Genomic DNA, 20,009 nt, shown 5'->3' on the forward strand with positions numbered 1-20,009 from the left:
TAGCCACCCACTGATAGGGGGTGTTCCATGGGGAGAAAAATCCTTTGTCATTGAGCCAAGGACTTTAACCAATTAAGAGGTCAGCCAATGGGGAAGGAGGCAAAGAAATGGAAAAGCCCAAGCCCTTTCTCTCCATCCTTTCTCTCTCCAGGTACCATGGGGGGGCTCTTCACTGATGAGGAGACCACAGTCCCTGAGGATGTCAACAAGTGGACTGTAGATGATGTCTGCAACTTCGTGGGGGGCCTTTCTGGCTGTAGCGAGTATGCCAGGGTGAGGGGAGTGGCAGGTCCCTAGGGCTAGGCCAAGAGGCCCAGTTCTGGGCAATGTCCCAGTCTCTACACCCCACAAAAAAGAACTTTCCTTTTGCTGAGTTATTTTTACATGCAAGACATACAACTCTACTCTATGGGCCTAACTTGTCCCCAGGTATTCAGAGAACAAGGAATAGATGGAGAAACTTTGCCTCTACTGACAGAAGAGCACCTTCTGAACACCATGGGACTGAAGCTAGGGCCTGCCCTCAAGATCAGGGCACAAGTAAGTATGTCCAGTGCTTTCATCAATCTAGAGAGGGCATAAGGATTCTTTGTACCTGGAACTGTTTTCCTTTGCCCCTTTACTTAGCAGGTATTCACCCAGCTTCATCTCTTTGTAGGTGGCCAAGCGCCTGGGCCGTGTCTTCTATATGGCCAGCTTCCCTGTGGCCCTGCCGCTGCAGCCACCAAGCCTGCAAGCACCTGAGCTCAGCCCAGGACAGCAACCCCTGTCCCCAGCAACCACCACCTCCCCATATGAAGGGACTCACCTGCCCACAAGCCAAGCCTCACCCAAGCAGGAGAATGGGTCAGGGACCATAGCTCTGCTCCCAGGGGCCCCAGATCCTTCCCAGCTTCTCTAATGATCTAGCAGGCAACTGTAATACTCCCTAATACCCAGTGAAATTGGCCACCCCACCCACAGGGTATTTCCCTCTTTTAGATGCAAAAACGCCAAGAGTATTTTTAAAAGAAAAACATACGGCTTAAGAAGAAAATAATGGATTTACCTTCTAGGAGTAACTGCAGTGGTCTGCAGACAAACCAAAGACAGACAAAGTGGAGAGGCTATGGAGCCACCCTCCCCACTCTGAACTGGGACAACTCTGCAGGTCAGGGTCAGCCTCCTGCTTGGGGCAGCAGAAGGCTCTGCAGAAACAGTTTCCTTTCAGGGTCAAAATGGCTCTTAGTATATTTGTTCTGTTGTGCTGTAACAATAAAATCCTGTTTAATGTCTACTGTCCTCTTGCTGCACAGTCGTCCTCAAGGCCTCCAGGAGCCTCAGTCCTCTTCTGAGAGCTGAAGATCCTCCAGCTCATCCTGCGGTCCCTGAGCCAGCTGCCACAGTTCACTCAGATCCACCCCTGGGTCTGTGTCTCCATCTACAGAGAAAGAAGAGACTACATAAATTCTGCTAGATCATGAAAAAGCCAGCCTTAGAAGTCACTTACTCAAAACAAAAACAAAAACAAAGCAAAACAAAACAAAAGCCGGGCAGTGGTGGCGCACGCCTTTAATCCTAGCACTTGGGAAGCAGAGGCAGGCGGATTTCTGAGTTCGAGGCCAGCCTGGTCTATAGAATGAGTTCCAGGACAGCCTGGGCTATACAGAAAAACCCTGTATCGAAAAAACAAAAAACCCCTAAAAAACAAAAAAACCCCAAAAAACAAAAAAAAAGAAGTTACTTACTCATCACTAATTAATTACAGCATTAATTAAATTTATCATCATGCTATATAGCTGGTTGCTAGAAAGTACACAGCAGCTGGCCTGGAAGGGGCATAAGCCTGGCTTAGAGCTGTGTTCCCATGGCCTTGCCTCCAGACAGACTCCAGGGCCAGTCTATTTCATAATAGAAACCATTTACCCTCTGAATTGCTGGCACCTTCTTCTTTATCTTCTTCCTCCTGATCATCTTTCATTCCTCGGTGAGCTTCCAGGAGCCCAGGAACTTCTGCAAATGAAGAAACACACAACTCCAGGTGCAATAACAGGGCAAGATGAGCAGCTACAAAGGAGAGCTGGCTAGTCCAGTAGCCCTCTGGACATCCAATAGGGCCCCAGGCCTCAGCAGTGGCAAGGGGGCCACTAGCCCTTTCTGCCACCCATATAGAGGCCCCAGCATGGTGACAATTACCAATATTGAGTCCCCAGCTTAAATATAAGGGGCCAATGAGTAGTATAAGAAACACATCTAGAGGCTAGAGAGATGGCTCAGTGGTTTAAGGACCTGGGTTTGACTCCCAGTGCCCACATGGAGACTTACAACTGTCTCTAACTCTAGTCTCAGGGGATATGTGATACAGACATACATGTAGGCAAAACACACAGACATAAAAATTAAAAACAACAAAACAGGTCTGCTCACTAAACAACAAAACAGGTCTGCTCACTAACCAGACATGAATGCTCCAGACACACCCAGCTCGTAACCAATCCCACCTCACCTCTCTCAAAGAAGTCTGTGCTGTCCTCTCCCTCAGAACTGTCCAACTCAAACAGGTCTTTTAATTCTTTCCTATCTTCATCCTTCCTGTCTTCCACTTTCCGCCTTTTGATCTCTGGGAAGTTCAGGTCTTCTAGCTTCAAGGACCAAAAACAGAACAAATAATGAGGGTAGGGAAAGTCCAAGAAAACTGGGTTAGCCCAGCCCCACCTCAGGTACCATCTATAGCAACACATGGGACCAGCTATCTGGCAGGTAAACAGCAATTTACAGGCTTCACTCAAACTCACCTTTCTTTTTTCCCTCTTGCTTTGGTTTCCTTTTCCAACTTCACTCCCTCAGCCCTTTACAAATAACCTGCTTGACCCCCAGCCATACCCGCTCTTTGCCACTGATCTCCAGCTGGATCTCACGGTCCCTCAGCTTCTTCCAGTGGCTGTAGTATCTGGTGAGAGGGGTCCCCTCTTCTCGGACCTGCTTCTCCCAAGCATCCTAAGGATTGGGTAAATTCAGGACCATGATCATCCTGGGAAACCCTTAAACACCTACCACACCCTAATTGTTGACCTCAGGCAGCACCATTCCAGTGCAGATGCCAAGTTCCAACCCACCACTGCCAGCTGGTCAGACACGCTGAAAGTCACTCTCTGTCGAAGGCTTTGGATATATTCTGTGTTCTCTTGCACTTTCTCCAGCAGCTGGCGCACCTGCCGGCAGTAGTTAGCCACTTTGCACTCCCGGAGAAAAGATTTCAGCTGCAGAAAGGAAGGACTTAGTACAGCTCCAGTGATAGTTCCTTCCAGTCCTCACCCCCGAGTGGGTCCAAGCAGTAAAAAGCCATGTGACAATCACAAGGAGACATAAGGACCTGCTATCAATCTCTTAATTAGGTCTCACAGGCATAAGACCTTGCTCATGTGCTTTACTCATGTGCTTGTCTGAGTGCTACTGCAACAGCCTGAGAGCTATGAAAAGTCATAAAACCTTAATTTTTTTTTTTTTTGCTATTTTGATTTTAACTGAAACATATCTGCTAACTCCTACTCTAGATCTACACGTCCATACACCTAAAATGTTGAACCTAAAACTAAAAGTGTCCTGACTACCTGACATCATCAGCCAAGAGGACATAGGGGGAGGTCAATGCCACATAATGCAACCAATAGTGATAGAGCCCATGTGCATAGCTATATATGCAATTTCTGCCTTCACACATACACCTGTGTCTATATGAGCTTGACACAGGTATAGCTCAGGTATGAGCAACACCCCAATACCAACAAGCCTATGAGTAATCCCTTACGAGTACCACAAAGGGACAGCACTAGCCTCCTCCTATGAGAAGGGCCTGAGATGGGAAATAGCTGAGCTAAGAGCAAACAGATTCTCAGAAGGGGTAGAGAGAGAGCTGAAAAGAGGGAGAACTGCATTTCACTACTAGGACCACCTAGGAAAGCAAAATGGGCACCAGACCAACCCAGGCTTTAGACTTCCATAGTCTATGGTAGGCTCCAGACAGCTTAGGTAAGGGTCTATAAATTCTTGAGACCCTGATTAAGTTACCCAGACCTGACCCAACTTTGCCAGTGGCTAATAATCCTTTACAAGTTAATTCCACAGTCCCCAGAGAAAAGCTCAAGCCACCAAGGCAAATGATCACTCTCTCCCCACACTGGCACCAATGAATCTGGCACCAGGTAGCTGTATAAACATGGTGTTGCTACTGGTCTTCTAGGACTAGAACGTAAGGGGAAAACAAACCTACTAAAAGATTGTACAAGTTAGCCACAAAGAGGATGCCAAGGTCTGGCCAGGGAAAGGAAGTCAGGTGTTGAGCACATACCTGTAGAACAGTAGGCAGCACCAACTCTGGGAAAGCGATGCTATGGGCCTGGCTATGCAGGTATTCCAGAATAAGGTCATATAGCTGTTCCAGTAGGCCATCCTAAGGGGGCAGGCCCAACTTCATTAGATGATGAAGCCCAGTAGCCCATGATCTTATATTTCACCCCAATTCTGCTAAATCTCCAAGACCAGGGCTATAAAACAGTACTCACAACCTCCCCCAAGCCACACCCAGCTTCAGACTAAGATTAAGGAGTCATTGGTCTATGACTACAAAAACCACAATCTCAGTATTTGAGAGGTGAGTTTACAGGTGAGCCTTATCTATATGGCAAGTTCCAGGGCAGCAAGGGCTACATAATAGAGAGATCTGGTCTCAAAAGAAACCACAAATGCTGCACAATGGGAATCCCTTGCTTGCCTGAAGTACTAGTGAGCCAACTAAAACATAGCCCCAGGCTTTTCCCAGAAGACCTTGAGGTCAGCCTCACCCGGTATGCCTTCTCCTGCAGGTTGGTGCTGGACAGCTTCAAGATCACAGAGAAGTTGATGGGCTTGGAGCTCATGCGGCCTGGCCGCCTATTGAAGTCCACCTGCTGGAAAATCTACCCACAGAGTGTCAGCCCAACCCAAAGAGATCCCCCAAGACCAGGCTGTACAACTAAAGACAACTCAACACCAGAGATGCCTCCAGACCCTGTTCATCTTCCAGAGCCCTGAGCCCCTTGACAGATAACAATAAGGACTCCTGTATACACACTTAACCACCTTTAGAGACAGTGGTTATATGAATCTGGGCCTCATGCATCCCAGGCACTGTGAATACAACCAGCAACAAAGAAACACAGAGAAGAGAAAGGCAAGTCTTAGGGGAGAGACTGTGTTTTCCATACCCCACAGACTTTGCAGGCTATACAGTTTGGCCTTCCTAAGAAAAGAGGGAAATAGGAGTCTAGCCTAACCTCTTGGTCCAAGGATACCTCCCCAACTACTAGGAGACCCCACACACAGAACAGGTAAACCAAGGAGGCACAAGGTACATGTAGAAGCATAGAGAGGGAAGGTTCTATAGAAAAGCCCTGACCAAAACAACAACAACAAAAAAACCCTTATGTAACATGTTTCTGGAAGCCTAACCAGCTACAATGACTAATAATAAATTGGGAGTAGGGAATGTTCTTTCTCTATCTAAGCAAAGGATGCTAACTAACATATAGAACTGATATCAATATCCCCCTTTTTCCTACCCATAAATTAAAGGAAGAGCAGTGACACTGTTAGCAGAGGGCTTGGTTTCAACCCTTGTGGTTCACAAGGGAATCTGGACCTGATGTGAAGAGACCAAGGGCAGGTACAGTGAACCAAGGTAGAGGTCAGAATAAGGTCTATTTAGGAAAACAAGAAAGGTGTCATAGTGAGTATGAGACTTGGAAAGACTAAATGCAGATCTACAAGGACTGCAAAGACAGGGGGCCACAGGGCCATTGTTAGAAGTTAGCACTGGCAGACACAAAGAAGGAGGTATGGTTTCCAAAAGACATTTCTAAGTCTAACCCAAGTTGTGCCTAGCACAGTCACCTCAAGAATGAAGGGCAGAACAGGGATGAAGGTGCCGATGGTCTGGGACAGCAATGTCAGGGCACGTACACAATGCATGCGCAACGGATAAAAGCGGGCAGTGGGTAACAACCTGGAGAGAAAAGGAGCAGAGCCTAGTCAGGTAGCCAGGCCCAAACATCAGTGTTAGCTGCCCACTGTCTGACTCCTCCCCATTCACAAGCACCAACTACAGGAGGTCCTAGTCATTCCTACAGGGTGAGTACTCATAGCACCCATGGGGAATAGTAATTTAAATAGTCAACAAAATCAACAGGGACAACCAAAATGCTTGGCCTTGGGTACTGCCCTACCACTCAGCTGCAGGACTGAAAGATACCCATCCAGCTTTAGTTTAGTTTCATTCACTCCTGCCTCCTTTGCTCTCCACTCGCTGCTTTGTTTTCTTGTACCACCTGTCTCTTTCCCTTTGTAGCCCAGTCTTCAGTGGAGGTATGCAGCACACTCACAACATATCAAAAGCACTTAAAACTAGATCTGAATGCTCTCCAACTACACAAGGCCCAAGCAGCTAACCTATTTACCCAAGTAGAGGCTGACTGCAAAGCCCAGTTGCCTGAAATCTATATCCAGTTCATCTTCTCAGACCCTATTCAGAAACTACAGACACAAAAGCTAGTATCTAAGGTATGTTCACCCGAGAAAATTCTTTGTACAATGTAGCTAACAGATCAGAAACTTCTGCCCTATACCAAGAGCACTGCCAAGTATCCCAAGGAACTTGCTGTCCTCAACCCCCAGGATAATCTAACATAGCCCTGTCCTTGAACTCACTTGATACAGCCAATGATGATCTGTGAGAGAGGGTAGAGTAGGGGCTGCAGGACTTCACTGGAACCAAGGGCACTCAGAACTCGACACCATAGGTAGAGGCAGTGCACATACTGCCAGTTGTACACGGACTGGTATGTCTCCTGGTGAGAGTAATGTTTACATCTAAGGCCCATTCTTCCCTGCCAGAATCAGCCAAACCCTCCCTCCAGAGTGCTGAGCAGCCTTCCCAAATTAAAAAGTGGCTTCTAACATGCCTTAAGGCCCTGGGTGGGGCTACTGGCTTAGGAGGGTCTGACCATGTACCTTCTTGCCTGTGGTCATAGCATTACGCAGGTGAACTGCAAGCTGTCGGATGTAGAGGAAGGCATGCTGATAGGAAACGCTGGGGTCCAAGGCAAGTAGTTCAGTCAGTGTCCGTTGCATGAAGCTTATGAGGGGGAGGGTACTGGGAGAGGTGAACTTGCAGTTTCTCACATACATGATGTACATTTGCTGACAGACAAACCAAAGTTAAAGCCACCTGAGCAACTATTGTTCAGTTCCAAGCCACCTGCCAACACCTGGGACTTTCCATGAGAACTGCTGACCCAGACTCAGCTGCAGACTCAATTCTTAAATGGTTCCCAGCACTCAAGGACTCTGATGTTTCTCAGCCCACACACTTGCACCCACCAGCCTCAAGGCAAATAATCTAAAATATGCAGAAGAGAGGAAGGTGTATGGTAAGAGAAGGGTAAGATGAGGAATAGGCAAGGACATGACTGAAGGCCTAGAAAGGAAGTAGAGGAGATGTTTTGCTTCATGCTGAGTCTGTACAGTGGGACTCCAGGTGATGCCACCCCAGGCTTGGAGCTAGACAGTGGGGATCTTGGTTGTGGCCTCAGACATGTTCCTATTTCCTAGGTATAACATTCTCATCCCAAGGGGAAAAGAGCCCCCTGCCGCCAATACAAAAGAGCCCACTATCACCAATACCCAGAAGACCATGGATTCCTGTTCCCATCACCACCCTATTTTATTTTTTCTTCTTCTTCTTCTTTTTTTTTTTTCGAGACAGGGTTTCTCTGTGTAGCCCTAGCTGTCCTAGAACTCACTCTGTAGACCAGGCTAGCCTCGAACTCTCGAACTCAGAAATCCGCCTGCCTCTGCCTCCCAAGTGCTAGGATTAAAGGCGTGCGCCACCACAGCCCAGCGCCACCATATTTTCTTGGTAAGAAAACTGTGATCAGTTTAGCATCAAGTCCCAGTAAGTACCATCAACCACAAAGGCTGTCTGCTAGGCATTCATGCTGATTCCCAACACAGACCTTAATGAACAAGATTCACGCTACCTTCAGGATAGGACCAAGGAAGGATTCCTTCTTGTGCCGGCAGACTCTGATGAGTACCAGGAAGGCCAGGACCCGCAGAGATTCTTCACCTGTGCTCCATAGAACTACCATCCTCTGAAAAAAAGATACATCACTGCCTTTCCTGGCCTAGAACCCTCCATGGCTAGCAGGCATGCCTCAGTGGAGCCTATTCTCACATTACTAAGCAATGCTGCCCTGAGAGGACTGGGGGCTATCTGAGACTGGGACCCTTGGTGGAGTGGAGGGCACAGCAGGAGCCCAAGTATAGGCACAAATGCTGCCTCTGTCCTAGCCAAGAGTAGGACAAAAAAGGTAAACATATGCACTCCTAGCTACACCAACATAGAACAGGCTAACATACCTTGAGCAACATTCGGCACTGCTTAGGGAAAGTCAGGTAGTAAGGAACCAAGCTGCTGATATGCTGCAGGACAGCTGCAGACACCGTGGCTTCAGCTAGACAGGCTACTAGCTAAAGAAAAAGAGAAAGTCATTCAAGTCTGGGGTGTAAGAGAGCATCAGACTACCAGACATGACCAGGTCTCCTGGGATTCTTTACCCACCAGAACAGTACCTGTACAACTGCACTCAGGTATGTCTTGACATCCACACGGAGCTTCCCCCACAGTGGGCTACTAGATGGCAGCAGCATCCTGCGGGGAAAACACCCACCCCATTCCTGAAATTCAACACAAGTCTGCCAAGCACAAGGTCATACAACCCGACCCCATATACACAAACGCCAAGGGGCTCCTTACAGCTGGTAGACACAAAGGCTTACCAGGAACTTCTTAAGCATAGCCCAGACTGACACCTGCAGGAAGGCAACACCTGCCCCTTGCACAGGCCACCAATTTGGCCAGAGTTTAGAACAACTTCAGAACAACAAAAAGTTCAGTATCTTCCCTAGGACATTCAGATAGATTTCTCTTCTGAGTCCCTGTAGCTCCATCCATCCAAACTCGTAGACAGCATTCAAGACCTACGGGGCCTAACCAGTCACCCCTTGTTATTGCAGGCTGTGTGCCTCAGACCTGTACATGCCACATACCATTAAAAAATGCACTTATATACTCAGTTTTACCTAAATTTACCTAAACTCCAGACCCTTTAACTGCCAAATAGCTGAACACCTGGCAACAGCAACTAATTCCCTGTGAGTTTTACACCTTATTCCTTAGTGTCCCCACTTACTCCTTATTCTCCACTGTCTAACCTTCCAGCATGCAAACCTACACCGTCTCATCTGTGCGATACCTCAAACACTGTACCTAACTCAGGGGGGCAAACCTGTTTCTAAAATCTCACTTATCCCTTCATGACAACTGCTCCCCAGAATCTGGGTGCATTAGCCATTGACTTGGGCTTCTGTCCAATCATCTGGCTTATTCTCTACCCTCTCCACCTGTTGGTTTCCTTGCCCTCTTCATTCTCTGCTGCCTCTGGATGGACACATCCTGTCAATGCATCAACCAACTGCCACCATCTCTCCTTCAGGTTTTGTTCTTCTGTATTTGCTACCTCAAGACACATGGCTATGTCTACTCTCAGCCCCACCATGACTCATCTGTATTTATTAGTTGTTCTCTGTGTTTCCTTAAGACTTTCTGTGACCTCCTCTACTTTAATGACAAAACTCCTGGCCATCCCCTTACCTGTTGCTATCCTTTGGTGTCTTTCCAAATAGTAGCTTCTGAAGGCAACCACAGAGATCACGAATGCAGAAAGTAACCAGAGCATTAAACACTGCAAGGAACAAAAGTGTCATTCACCTTTATAGGGAACATAGGTGTCACACTGAAGCCTGACCCAGGTCCCCTGTCCCCAGCTCACCAGCACTATCTGTGACCTGGAACCTGCAAGTCTCAGCAGCTTCCTGGTCTCCTTGGGTGGTGGCTACAGCTGCTCTGAATGCCTGTACAACTTCATGGAACAGCTTGGGAGTAAGGTGCTGCTGAAGAGGCAAGAGATCAAGATCACTAGAAGACTAGTTCACAGTACCTGGCTCCAGGAACATGCTCCAAGTTGAAAAGGTGCTCCTAACCCACAAACTCAGGGCCAGAGCAATTGTAGGGCAAAGATCACTGGACCATAAGCCAACAACAAAATAGGTATTGAGCCCACTTGGATAGGTAGAGCCTGTCTTAGGAGTCCCAGAAGAAAGGGGAGAGAATACTGTACTACAAACCTGCTCCAGAAAGTACATGGAATTTCTCCCTTTTTACTTTCTTCCCTAAAGAAACCAATGCTAAAACTAAGCATGGTAGTTGATGTCTACTATGCCAACACTAGGAAAGCAAAGGCAAGGAGACCACAGCAAGTTTTGAGGCCAAACTTTTCTATATAGAGTTCAAGGTTAGCCACCAGGGTGATTTACATAGTGATCTCCTGTCGTAAAAAGTCCCAAAACCTCTAAGTTAAGTATGAAATTATTCAAAGGACACTGACTTCATTTCCCACTCCCCAGTGAACAAATAATACTAAGTCTGACTATGGTTCAAAAAACTTATATAGTAGATATTTAATATCCAAGTTTATTTGGTGATAACTGGAAGTAGAGCCTTTGAAAAGTAATCAAGATTACATGAGACAACAAGGTTCAGGACTCTATGGTGGCATTAGCCGACTTATAGGACAGTCACAGGGCTTAGGATACTAGTGATTACCTAGAATATACAAGTCCTGGGCTAGATATCTAACAACTCAAAAGAGATATATCTGAACAAGTATCATACATCACACAAGGCCTTTACCAAAGACTATCACCATATGCTTGGACCTGCCATCCTCCAGCAATGTAAGCCAATTAAATTTCTTTACAAATTATCTAGTCGGGGGCTGGAGAGATGGTTTGGTAGTTAACACTAACTGGTCTTCCAGATGATCCAGGTTTGATTCCCAGCACACACATGGTGGCTCACAGCCATTTGCTAACTATGAACATATATATGGTACACCAACATATATGCAGGCAAAACACACATATACATAAATAAAAACTAAGACAACAACAAAAAACAAATTACCCAGTCTGTGATATCTTGATAACGAAATGAAATGAAACAAACTCTATACCCACCCCACAACGCCCAGGACCCTGATAGAGAGTGAGAAGGAAGTAGGCAGGACTATACACTACAAATAAGAACCCTAGCACTTAGAAAGACCCTCATTATATACTTCCCAGAAGCACAGTCTTTTCACCTACTATCTCAGATACCTCAAATGAGGTAAGGTCCGAGTCTCCAGCCTGTGGAGATCCAGACACCCAACTTATACTGCTTCTCACCATGGCACCCTGCTTCCATCTCTCCACCATGGCAAGGGTTACAGGTACAGGCTCATTCTTCTTCCTCTGCAGTCCTCTGGGCAATGTGTCACTGTCCTCTCCTCCATCTTCCTCCGTTTCACTTGTTTCCTGTACAAGATACAAAAGAACAAAGCTGAGACAGTGTCTAGAAATCATTGGTGCCCCAATGCCCAGGTCTGCCAGGTTTCACCTCCAGCATGTCTGGCAGGGAGTGGAATTGCTCTTCTTCCTCCACAGAGCTGTCTGAGTCACTGAAGTCCAGTAGACTCTGGTCATTCTCCTGCAGGAACTTGTAGAACTCAGGGTCTCTGTCCTTTAGCCGAGAGAGCTGGTCTTTGTGCTCAGAAGCATGCCCTTTATGCAGGCTGAGAAAATGGGTGTCAGTAAGACCAGTGAAAAGTCAACATGGGAAGAAGTTTTTTGTCCTTCCACATAGCCAATTTGGTTGTTGCCTCAATGAAGCCACATTAGTATATTCCCTTCACTGTAGGACCAAAGACCAAGCAGGATTATCCAGAGGTAAATCATCAGGCTCGTCTCTCTTCCATAATCACACATACACAGCACTTTTTGACATTGTTTCAATACAACCATTTCAAATTCAGCATAAGATTGGGGCACTCCCAGACCAGCTGTGCACCCACCATGCTCACCTCATTGTTGTAAGTGTTGTTACCTCTCCTACAATAACACCTCCAAACCATGTGTGCACTTCCCCTCAAAACTCTCCATTTCCAACCGTGCAACTCTTCCAATCACAACAACCCTAGAGACCCCTTTGGATGATATCTAACATCAATTCTCTGCTTAGCCCTGAGACAGCTTCCCATTTTACCAAAAGACTTTCTAGAACCAGGCCCCTTCATTGTCACTCTGACTTGCTACTTTCCTGGATCTGTTCTGCCACAGCCATGTTCTACTCCAATTCCTCAAAGGCTGCCTGCTTTTTCTTTTCATTTCTCGCTCAAATTGTCATCATTTAATATTAAGCCCTGCACCCATCTCAGCATTCCCGCCCAGAGACCTTATCTGCACTGGCGAACACGCCCTCCAGTCTCCATATTTCCCTTCTACCCATAGTTACTTTTCCTCCAACAAACCCACTGGTTTATCCAGGGCCAAATGCTTTTCTTTTTTTCTTTTCTTTTTCTTTTTTTTTTTTTTGGTTTTTCAAGACAGGGTTTCTCTGTGTAGTTCTGGCTGGCTGTCCTGGAACTCACTCTGTAGACCAGGCTGGCCTCGAACTCAGAAATCCGCCTGCCTCTGCCTCCGAAGTGCTGGGATTAAAGGCGTGCGCCACCACCGCCCGGGCCAAGTGCTTTTCTTGGTGGTTTAAAAAAAAAAAAAAAGCAGCCTTCTACACTATCTTCCAACGCACATCGGCCCAAAGTCCGCTAATCCATGGTTCTGTGTAGCAGCGTGAACTACTGGAAGTAGATCGTCGTGCGGCGGGGCCGGAGGGTGAAGGGAGGGACCGGCTCTCACCTGGGTGAGGTGCGCGTGCCCCGCTGCTCCAAGTTAGAGAAGGCTCTTCGCCCTTTTTCCTCTTTCGCTGCAGCCTCTTTGACGTCCTCCAGCTCCGATTCGGATTCCGACTCAAAGCCCGAGGCCAAGAACTCATCAACTGTTAATTCTGCCAGTCGCCTGCAAGTTAAATCAGGTCAAGACCTCTGCCAGCCCGCCAGCCACACTTAGAAACATAAAGAGCCCCGAGAGCAAGCGCCTGCCGGGATCCGGACGCCCACTTATTCAACTCACCTCCGGGGAGAGCGAGATGCAGCCATGATGCTCAAAGCAGCATGCGCCTCACTTCCGGGCCCAGAATGCCCTGTGCAGCCAGACTTCCTCTCGGGAGCCCCGCCCGTCCTACCCTGCTGGTGGCTTTAGGGTTCTCAAGCGGTAGTGCGGGCGGTCCCCAGGCGGAAGGGTGCCTTCTTCATCTTGGCGCAGCAGGTGTGCTAAGTAGCGAGTTCCGCAAAAATTCACCAGTGCTCTCTCACAGCTCAAAGCCCTTCATAAAACACAGTAACAACCGTTCCCACCTGGGAAACAAGGCTGAAAATCCGAACAGCCCTGCCCACCACGCCCAGGAAAAAAAATCTTTTTAAAAAAAAAGTAACGAGCACGCCTTTTATCTCAGCACTCAGAGGCAGGCGAATCTCAGAGTCCGAAGCCAGTCTATACAAAGCGAATTCCAGAACAGCTACGACTACACAGAGTCTCTGTCTCGAAGAACCAGATAAAGATAGATAGATAGATAGATAGATAGATAGATAGATAGATAGATAAACAGATGATAAATAGTAGGCAGGCAGACCGACCGACCGACCAACCTGGAGCTGGATAGAGATGGTTGGGACTTAAAAGCACTAGCTACTCTTCCAGAGGACGGGGGTCCAATTCCCAGTGTCCACGGGGTGGTTCACAACTGTTGGTAACTTGAGTCTCAGGAGATCTGATGCTCTCTTCCAGTTTCCGTAGGCACACATGTAATTTATATAATACACAAATAGGCAAAACACTTATATACATAAAATAAAATGAAAAAAATATTTTTTAAGTCAAAGGACACCCAATTCCTTGGGGAGCCTGGATGTGACAAGAATGCTGTATCCATGTCAATAGATAATACAGCACCTCTCAGACCCTAGCAGCTCCCATCCACCTAATGCTCAAATATGTATGTGTATGTGCGCTGAGCCTTTCCACACTCTTGTTGAAAACCAGGCCCGAGGATAAGACTTGAGGGCTAGCGTCCAGCTCGACCCTAGTGCTATGGAGCTTTGTCAGTCACAGCAAGATCTAGCAGGTGAGTACTGGGGTACTGGAACTTGAAGCTAACCAAGGCGCCAAACGCAGGTTAAGTGTTCCTTGGAAGAGAGGGGTCTGGGAGTGAGGGAAGCTGTCTGCGCAGCGCTGATCCGGATGGGGATGGGGAGCAGGTCCTGCAACCTTGTGTGAAGCAGGGCGGGCGGCGCCGAGAAACAGGGGCTGCGCAGACCGGCGAGCGCCGCCGGAGTGGACAGAGTGCCCAGGCAGTCTTTCTACGGCCCGAATCAGTCAAACAGCGTTGCGCTGTCTGTCGCAGGTTTGGCGGCCGAAGTTATGCAGCCCCGTGGCGAGCGGCCTGCTGGCAGGACGCAGAGTCCAGAGCACAGTAGCCCGGGGCCCGGGCCTGAGGCGCCACCGCCGCCTCAGCCGCCGGCGTGAGTAGGGTGGAGGGATGGAGGGAGGGATGGCGCCCTGCTAGAGGTGGTGCAAGGTCTCAGCCCTTTGGTTCTCCAGGCACTATTAAACAGATTTGCAGAGTGGGGCAGAAGGGGCTGCTCCCAGCGCCTGGTGATTGGGATTTGGGGATTCAGTTCAGAGGGACAGCTTTGGCCAACTTCTCTCCAATGCTCACAATAAGTGCTGAGGACACGGCTCTCTGGAAAATGCCTGCTTCTCCTCGGGGCACTAGAAGAGGAGCTTGGAGCACTAGGAGAGGTAGTCAGCAGAGGAAGAGGGACAGGTGGCAGTTAAGAGTAGGCTTAAATTTATAAAAGAATCTGCTCTGGCTCCAGCAAGGTTCCTTGACAGGAGAGAGAACTTGAGCCTTGGAAAGTGGCAGTGAGTGACAGGATGGTCCTTGATGGACTTTTGGTCCCTGAAGACTGAACTACTGGGAATAGATTGCAGCTGCCTTGGCTGTGCTAGGAATTCTCAAAGGTGTGTGAGTGACTTTCTACAGTATATAAACACTGACCTAGTCCTGTGGCCTGCAGCCCCGAGGCAGAGCGAGCTCGGCCCAGGCAGGCCCGTCCTGCAGCCCCGATGGAAGGTTCCATGCAGCTGTTAAGCAGAGAGGGTCACAGTGTGGCACACAACTCCAAACGGCACTACCATGATGCTTTTGTGGCTATGAGTCGCATGCGGCAGCGTGGCCTTCTGTGTGACATCGTCCTGCATGTAGCAGCCAAGGAAATCCGTGCTCATAAGGTGGTGTTGGCCTCCTGTAGCCCCTACTTCCACGCCATGTTCACAAGCAAGTACCACATACAACAGTCTGGGCAGCCCTAGGGGGATCTCTGCAGATCTCCCAGGGCAGGCTGCCTAATCCACTGTCTTCACAGATGAGATGAGTGAGAGCCGCCAGACACATGTGACGCTGCATGACATTGACCCGCAAGCCTTAGACCAGCTGGTACAGTTTGCATACACGGCTGAGATTGTGGTGGGCGAAGGCAACGTTCAGGTGAGGCATGCCATTCCCATACCCATGTTCCCTGAGATCTCCAGCCCAGATCTGTGTACCCTGGCCTCCCCATGCTTCTCCTCAATATCCAGTTCTCTGTGCTCTTCTGGTCCCCTCCTGCCTCACCCATCTTCATTCCCCAGACTCTACTCCCAGCTGCCAGCCTTCTACAGTTGAATGGTGTTCGAGATGCCTGCTGCAAGTTCCTCCTGAGCCAGCTCGACCCTTCCAACTGCCTGGGCATTCGAGGATTTGCAGACACACACTCATGCAGTGACCTGCTCAAGGCAGCACACAGGTACGTGCTGCAGCACTTCGTGGATGTGGCCAAGACTGAGGAGTTCATGCTGTTGCCACTGAAGCAGGTAACCACTGAAGCAGGTAACATGCCAGTTTGGGCCCAGCCCCCACCATGCATTGCCCCAGCCCAGACCCTAGCAGCCAGTGTTCTGCAATCCTCATTTCAAGTTTCTGGTGCAAGTTTTACCCTATGATTCATTCATTCCCTGGCCATCTCCCAACCCTGTTTCCATCTTCTCATTTCACCCAATCATTTGTTTTAGATGCCTGTCTTTACCACAGGACCATAATTTCCCAGTCTCTGATTCTATGTACCCAAGACTACTCAGGATCTCGGACACTCCTCACCCCTCTACCCATCAGCACCACTACTGGAAACAAAATCTGTGAATCTTGACTCTGCTTGGTCCTTCACTCTAAGAACATTAAGTGTGTGTGTGTGTGTGTGTGTGTGTGTGTTTGTGCATGTGTATGCACGTGCCCTCTGTCTGACACATTCAGGGGTTTCTGGGCCCTCCCCTACCCAGATGTCAGGTCTGAGGACCTCTCACCCCCAGGTGCTGGAATTGGTCTCTAGTGATAGCCTGAATGTGCCCTCAGAGGAAGATGTGTATCGTGCAGTCCTGAGCTGGGTCAAACATGATGTAGACACTCGGAGGCAGCATGTACCAAGGGTGAGGCCAAGTCCTGGAGCTCCCATGCTGTCTAGAAGGGAATGCAGGTGGCTATGGTATAAGCTTAATTCTTCGAGTCCCTAGCATCTTCCATTCAGAGACTCCTTTGGAGTAATACAGCCACCTGTCTCAAGAACCAATCGTACAAGTCCTATAGGCACCTGAGTGGGTCTTAGCCCTGGGACAAGTATGCCCTAGGGTCTTGCCTTACATGGCACCTCCTGCCCTAGCTGATGAAGTGTGTACGGCTGCCTCTGCTGAGCCGAGATTTCCTATTGGGTCACGTGGATGCTGAAAGCCTTGTGAGGCATCACCCTGACTGCAAGGATCTGCTCATTGAGGCCCTTAAGTTCCACCTGCTGCCTGAGCAGAGAGGTGTTCTGGGTACTAGCCGCACAAGACCCCGTCGCTGTGAGGGTGCTGGCCCTGTGCTCTTTGCTGTTGGTATGTTGAACCCTTTCTTCTTCCCATTCTTGCCCTAGGCCATCTATCCCAACTCAGAATACAAACCCAACCCATTCTACTTATGACCTGTGTGTCTCAAAGACCTTATGGTATGTGACCCACTAGTGTGACCCAGTCTCTATCTCTTCCCACCCCTGGAGCCTTCATGTCTTTGTACTTGAGTCACACTAGAGTCCTCTGCCCAGCCTTCTTGAGTCCTGTTATTTATATTGTTACCCATCTTCCAGGTGGTGGGAGCCTGTTTGCTATCCATGGAGACTGTGAAGCATATGACACTCGAACTGACCGCTGGCATGTGGTGGCCTCCATGTCTACACGTCGGGCTCGTGTAGGAGTTGCTGCTGTTGGGAACCGACTGTATGCTGTGGGCGGGTAAGCATAGAAGCTGGGTATGCAGGCTCAAAGGTTTGTCACATGCCTGCCAGGCCATCCTTGATCAGTAGCGGACTCTTCTCCTAGCTATGATGGAACCTCAGACCTGGCTACGGTGGAGTCCTATGACCCTGTGACAAACACATGGCAGCCCGAGGTCTCCATGGGCACAAGGCGAAGCTGCCTAGGTGTAGCTGCCCTGCATGGGCTCCTGTATGCAGCTGGTGGCTACGATGGGGCTTCCTGCCTCAACAGGTAGTAGTTTGGGTTAGGGCCCCAATAGCCTTGCAGGGTTGGCTCAGCAGCAGCAGATGAGGCTGGATTGACTGTGAAGTCACATCTGGCTAAGAGAATGAGGTCCTGCCTAATCCAGGATACTGGGTCCGTAAGGTTTGTTTAACCTCAGGTCACAGCAACAGCAGGGCCTTGGCACCATTCTCCCCCTGGAGGGGCCCTCCCTCCAGCCCAAGCAGCCAGTAGCCTATATCCACCCAGCACACCTTGCTATCTATTCATTGAGTCTGTGATGTTCAGTATTTCAGCCATAGCTTTGGGGAGATGAGGGGACAAATCCTGGGAAAGGATCACTTGACTGCTGTAATTGAACATCAACATCATTCTGGTGTCCACAGTGCTGAACGCTATGACCCACTGACAGGAACATGGACATCCATTGCTGCCATGAGCACCCGGAGGCGATATGTGCGTGTGGCCACACTTGGTGGGTGACAGGACCTGTTTCCTGTGGTACCTGCTTTCCTGCCTATCCCCTTCCCACCCACCCCCAAAATTCCTACACCCTGCAGGAGCTTCGTGGGTCTATTGCCTTCCCACAGATGGGAACCTGTACGCCGTGGGTGGTTATGACAGTTCATCACACCTGGCCACCGTGGAGAAGTATGAGCCCCAGGTGCATAGCGCACCCCATCACAGTGTCCTCTTCTGAAGGGCTGGGTGGAATGGGGCATAATCCCAGATTCTGGCCTCCTGTGCCATCCAAGGGGTCCACTTTCTCTATCCTATCCCTGACCCTCAGGTACCTAGCAACAAGTAGATTCTATATGGTGGTAGGGTGAGGTGCCCTTGGTGGGTCTGCTTCCAGCCTGTCCTCTTGTCTCTACAGGTGAATTCTTGGACACCTGTGGCTTCCATGCTGAGCAGGCGAAGCTCAGCAGGAGTAGCAGTGCTGGAGGGTGCCCTGTATGTCGCAGGGGGCAATGATGGTACAAGCTGCCTCAACTCAGTGGAGCGATATAGCACCAAGGCTGGTGCCTGGGAGAGTGTGGCACCCATGAATATCCGCAGGTGTATAAGGCCAGGGGTGGGTGGTGAGTGGTTCTGCCACTACATCTGGTTTATTCCAGGAGTGTAGCTCCAGGGGTTGTGTTCACAGCACCTCAACAGTACAGCAGGTCCTTGGGTTCTTCCTGAGCATATGGGACTCCTTTTGTCACCCTGTCCCTATGGCTTCTCCCTCTACACCCCACTCATTTGGCCTGTCTCTTGGCTTGCCCCTTGGGCTTACTCTTGCCTATCCAATTCCCCAGGAGCACACATGACCTGGTGGCCATGGATGGCTGGCTCTACGCTGTGGGGGGCAATGATGGCAGCTCCAGCCTCAACTCCATAGAGAAGTACAACCCGAGGACCAACAAGTGGGTGGCAGCATCCTGCATGTTCACAAGACGCAGCAGTGTGGGTGTGGCAGTGCTGGAACTGCTCAACTTCCCACCACCTTCCTCACCCACGCTGTCTGTGTCCTCTACCAGCCTCTGACACATGTCAGACTGTACAGAGGCCCCGCAGCCTCCCACATGCCTTAAACCCTACGGGGTGGCCCTACCACCTCTGTCTCCTCTACCAAGTGTTAGGGCAGATCACATAGCCCACCAGAGATTTCCTGTTCTTCGTCTTTGTCTCTGTGTTCATTTGTCCTTGTTCATTTATTTGTGTGCTGTTTGTTTACTCACTTATTTATTGATTCACTATTTATTGATGGATTGAAAAGTGCTGCAGCTACCAGTTCACACATTTACTCTCAATTGTTAGCTCTCCAGCATGTAGGGGACCAAGGAGCCCTTCGGAGTGTTCTCTTAACTATCTCCCTTTGTGGAACAGAAGAGAATGCTGGGGGTGGACACTCACTGGAAGGATGAGCAACATAGCTGGGCCTTGCAAACAGTAAGGGGCAGAGCAACTGTTGCAACAGGAGCAGAGACAAGGGCTTTCTAAGAAGATGCAGACCCCTGGCCAGCGCTTTGCACACAGCAATTATCTGTCTCTGCCAGGCACTGTCCCTGAAGGACACAAAGCAGACATATTTCCTATGTCTTGTGTATACAGTGTGATGTCTTTTCTGGGTCTTCTATGGAGCTGGGCACACAACATGCACTTAGATCCTACACAGCAATATGAGCCAACTTGAACAATAAACATGTTTCTTGGGCTCCATGGGCCTGAGGCTGAATGTCCATCTCTAGCCCCCTTTGTACCTTCTGCTTGTGGGCCTACAGCACATCTTTGACTCCTCTCTGGACAACAAAGTGAAGGTCTACAGGCAAGTGTGCAGCCAGACTCAAATG

The 20,009-nt window shown here is 49.1% G+C and overlaps 3 protein-coding genes across 8 annotated transcripts in view; 2 read left to right on the top strand and 1 right to left on the bottom strand.

Moving 5' to 3' along the window:
* The window catches only part of Samd11 (sterile alpha motif domain containing 11), an 18,233-nt gene extending 16,959 nt beyond the window's left edge, over positions 1-1,274 (top strand). Inside the window, exons 12-14 of one of the 2 annotated variants that reach the window (XM_028784863.1) lie at positions 152-273; positions 430-540; positions 659-1,086. In XM_028784863.1, the coding sequence (XP_028640696.1) occupies positions 152-273; positions 430-540; positions 659-901 (476 nt within the window). In that variant the 3' untranslated portion in view covers positions 902-1,086. Of the gene's footprint in view, positions 1-151; positions 274-429; positions 541-658 lie in introns of both variants that reach the window. The other variant, XM_028784865.1, reaches the window with a different exon arrangement.
* Noc2l (NOC2 like nucleolar associated transcriptional repressor) lies at positions 1,025-13,183 on the bottom strand. 2 transcript variants are annotated; one of them, XM_028784862.1, is made up of 19 exons: positions 13,141-13,183; positions 12,868-13,026; positions 11,573-11,747; positions 11,362-11,490; positions 9,906-10,023; positions 9,728-9,818; positions 8,647-8,725; positions 8,434-8,544; positions 8,052-8,165; positions 7,024-7,212; positions 6,721-6,860; positions 5,908-6,019; positions 4,821-4,934; positions 4,328-4,429; positions 3,096-3,239; positions 2,863-2,976; positions 2,486-2,621; positions 1,906-1,992; positions 1,025-1,420 (listed from the first exon to the last, which is right to left on the bottom strand). In XM_028784862.1, the coding sequence occupies exons 1-19, from the start codon at positions 13,164-13,166 to the stop codon at positions 1,320-1,322; spliced, it is 2,241 nt and encodes a 746-aa protein (XP_028640695.1). In that variant the 5' UTR covers positions 13,167-13,183; the 3' UTR covers positions 1,025-1,319. The 2 variants fall into 2 exon arrangements, with proteins under 2 accessions (XP_028640695.1, XP_028640694.1); XM_028784861.1 differs by having other exon boundaries at positions 9,906-10,026.
* A 1,969-nt stretch (positions 13,184-15,152) lies between these two features.
* Positions 15,153-19,900, top strand: Klhl17 (kelch like family member 17). Of its 4 annotated transcripts, none has more exons than XR_003713669.1 (11): positions 15,153-15,406; positions 15,495-15,616; positions 15,760-15,981; positions 16,474-16,590; positions 16,821-17,034; positions 17,283-17,427; positions 17,515-17,682; positions 18,060-18,129; positions 18,234-18,324; positions 18,551-18,732; positions 18,975-19,080. XR_003713669.1 is itself a non-coding variant. In XM_028784856.1 (11 exons), the coding sequence occupies exons 1-11, from the start codon at positions 15,196-15,198 to the stop codon at positions 19,201-19,203; spliced, it is 1,773 nt and encodes a 590-aa protein (XP_028640689.1). In that variant the 5' UTR covers positions 15,153-15,195; the 3' UTR covers positions 19,204-19,900. The 4 variants fall into 4 exon arrangements, 2 of the variants coding, with proteins under 2 accessions (XP_028640689.1, XP_028640688.1); XR_003713670.1 differs by having other exon boundaries at positions 18,264-18,324; XM_028784856.1 differs by having other exon boundaries at positions 18,060-18,148; positions 18,264-18,337; positions 18,975-19,900.
* The last annotated feature ends 109 nt before the right edge of the window (positions 19,901-20,009 follow it).

This window comes from Grammomys surdaster, unplaced genomic scaffold, assembly GCF_004785775.1.
Source record: "Grammomys surdaster isolate TR1022 unplaced genomic scaffold, NIH_TR_1.0 124903, whole genome shotgun sequence".
Classification (NCBI taxonomy): Eukaryota; Metazoa; Chordata; class Mammalia; order Rodentia; family Muridae; genus Grammomys; species Grammomys surdaster.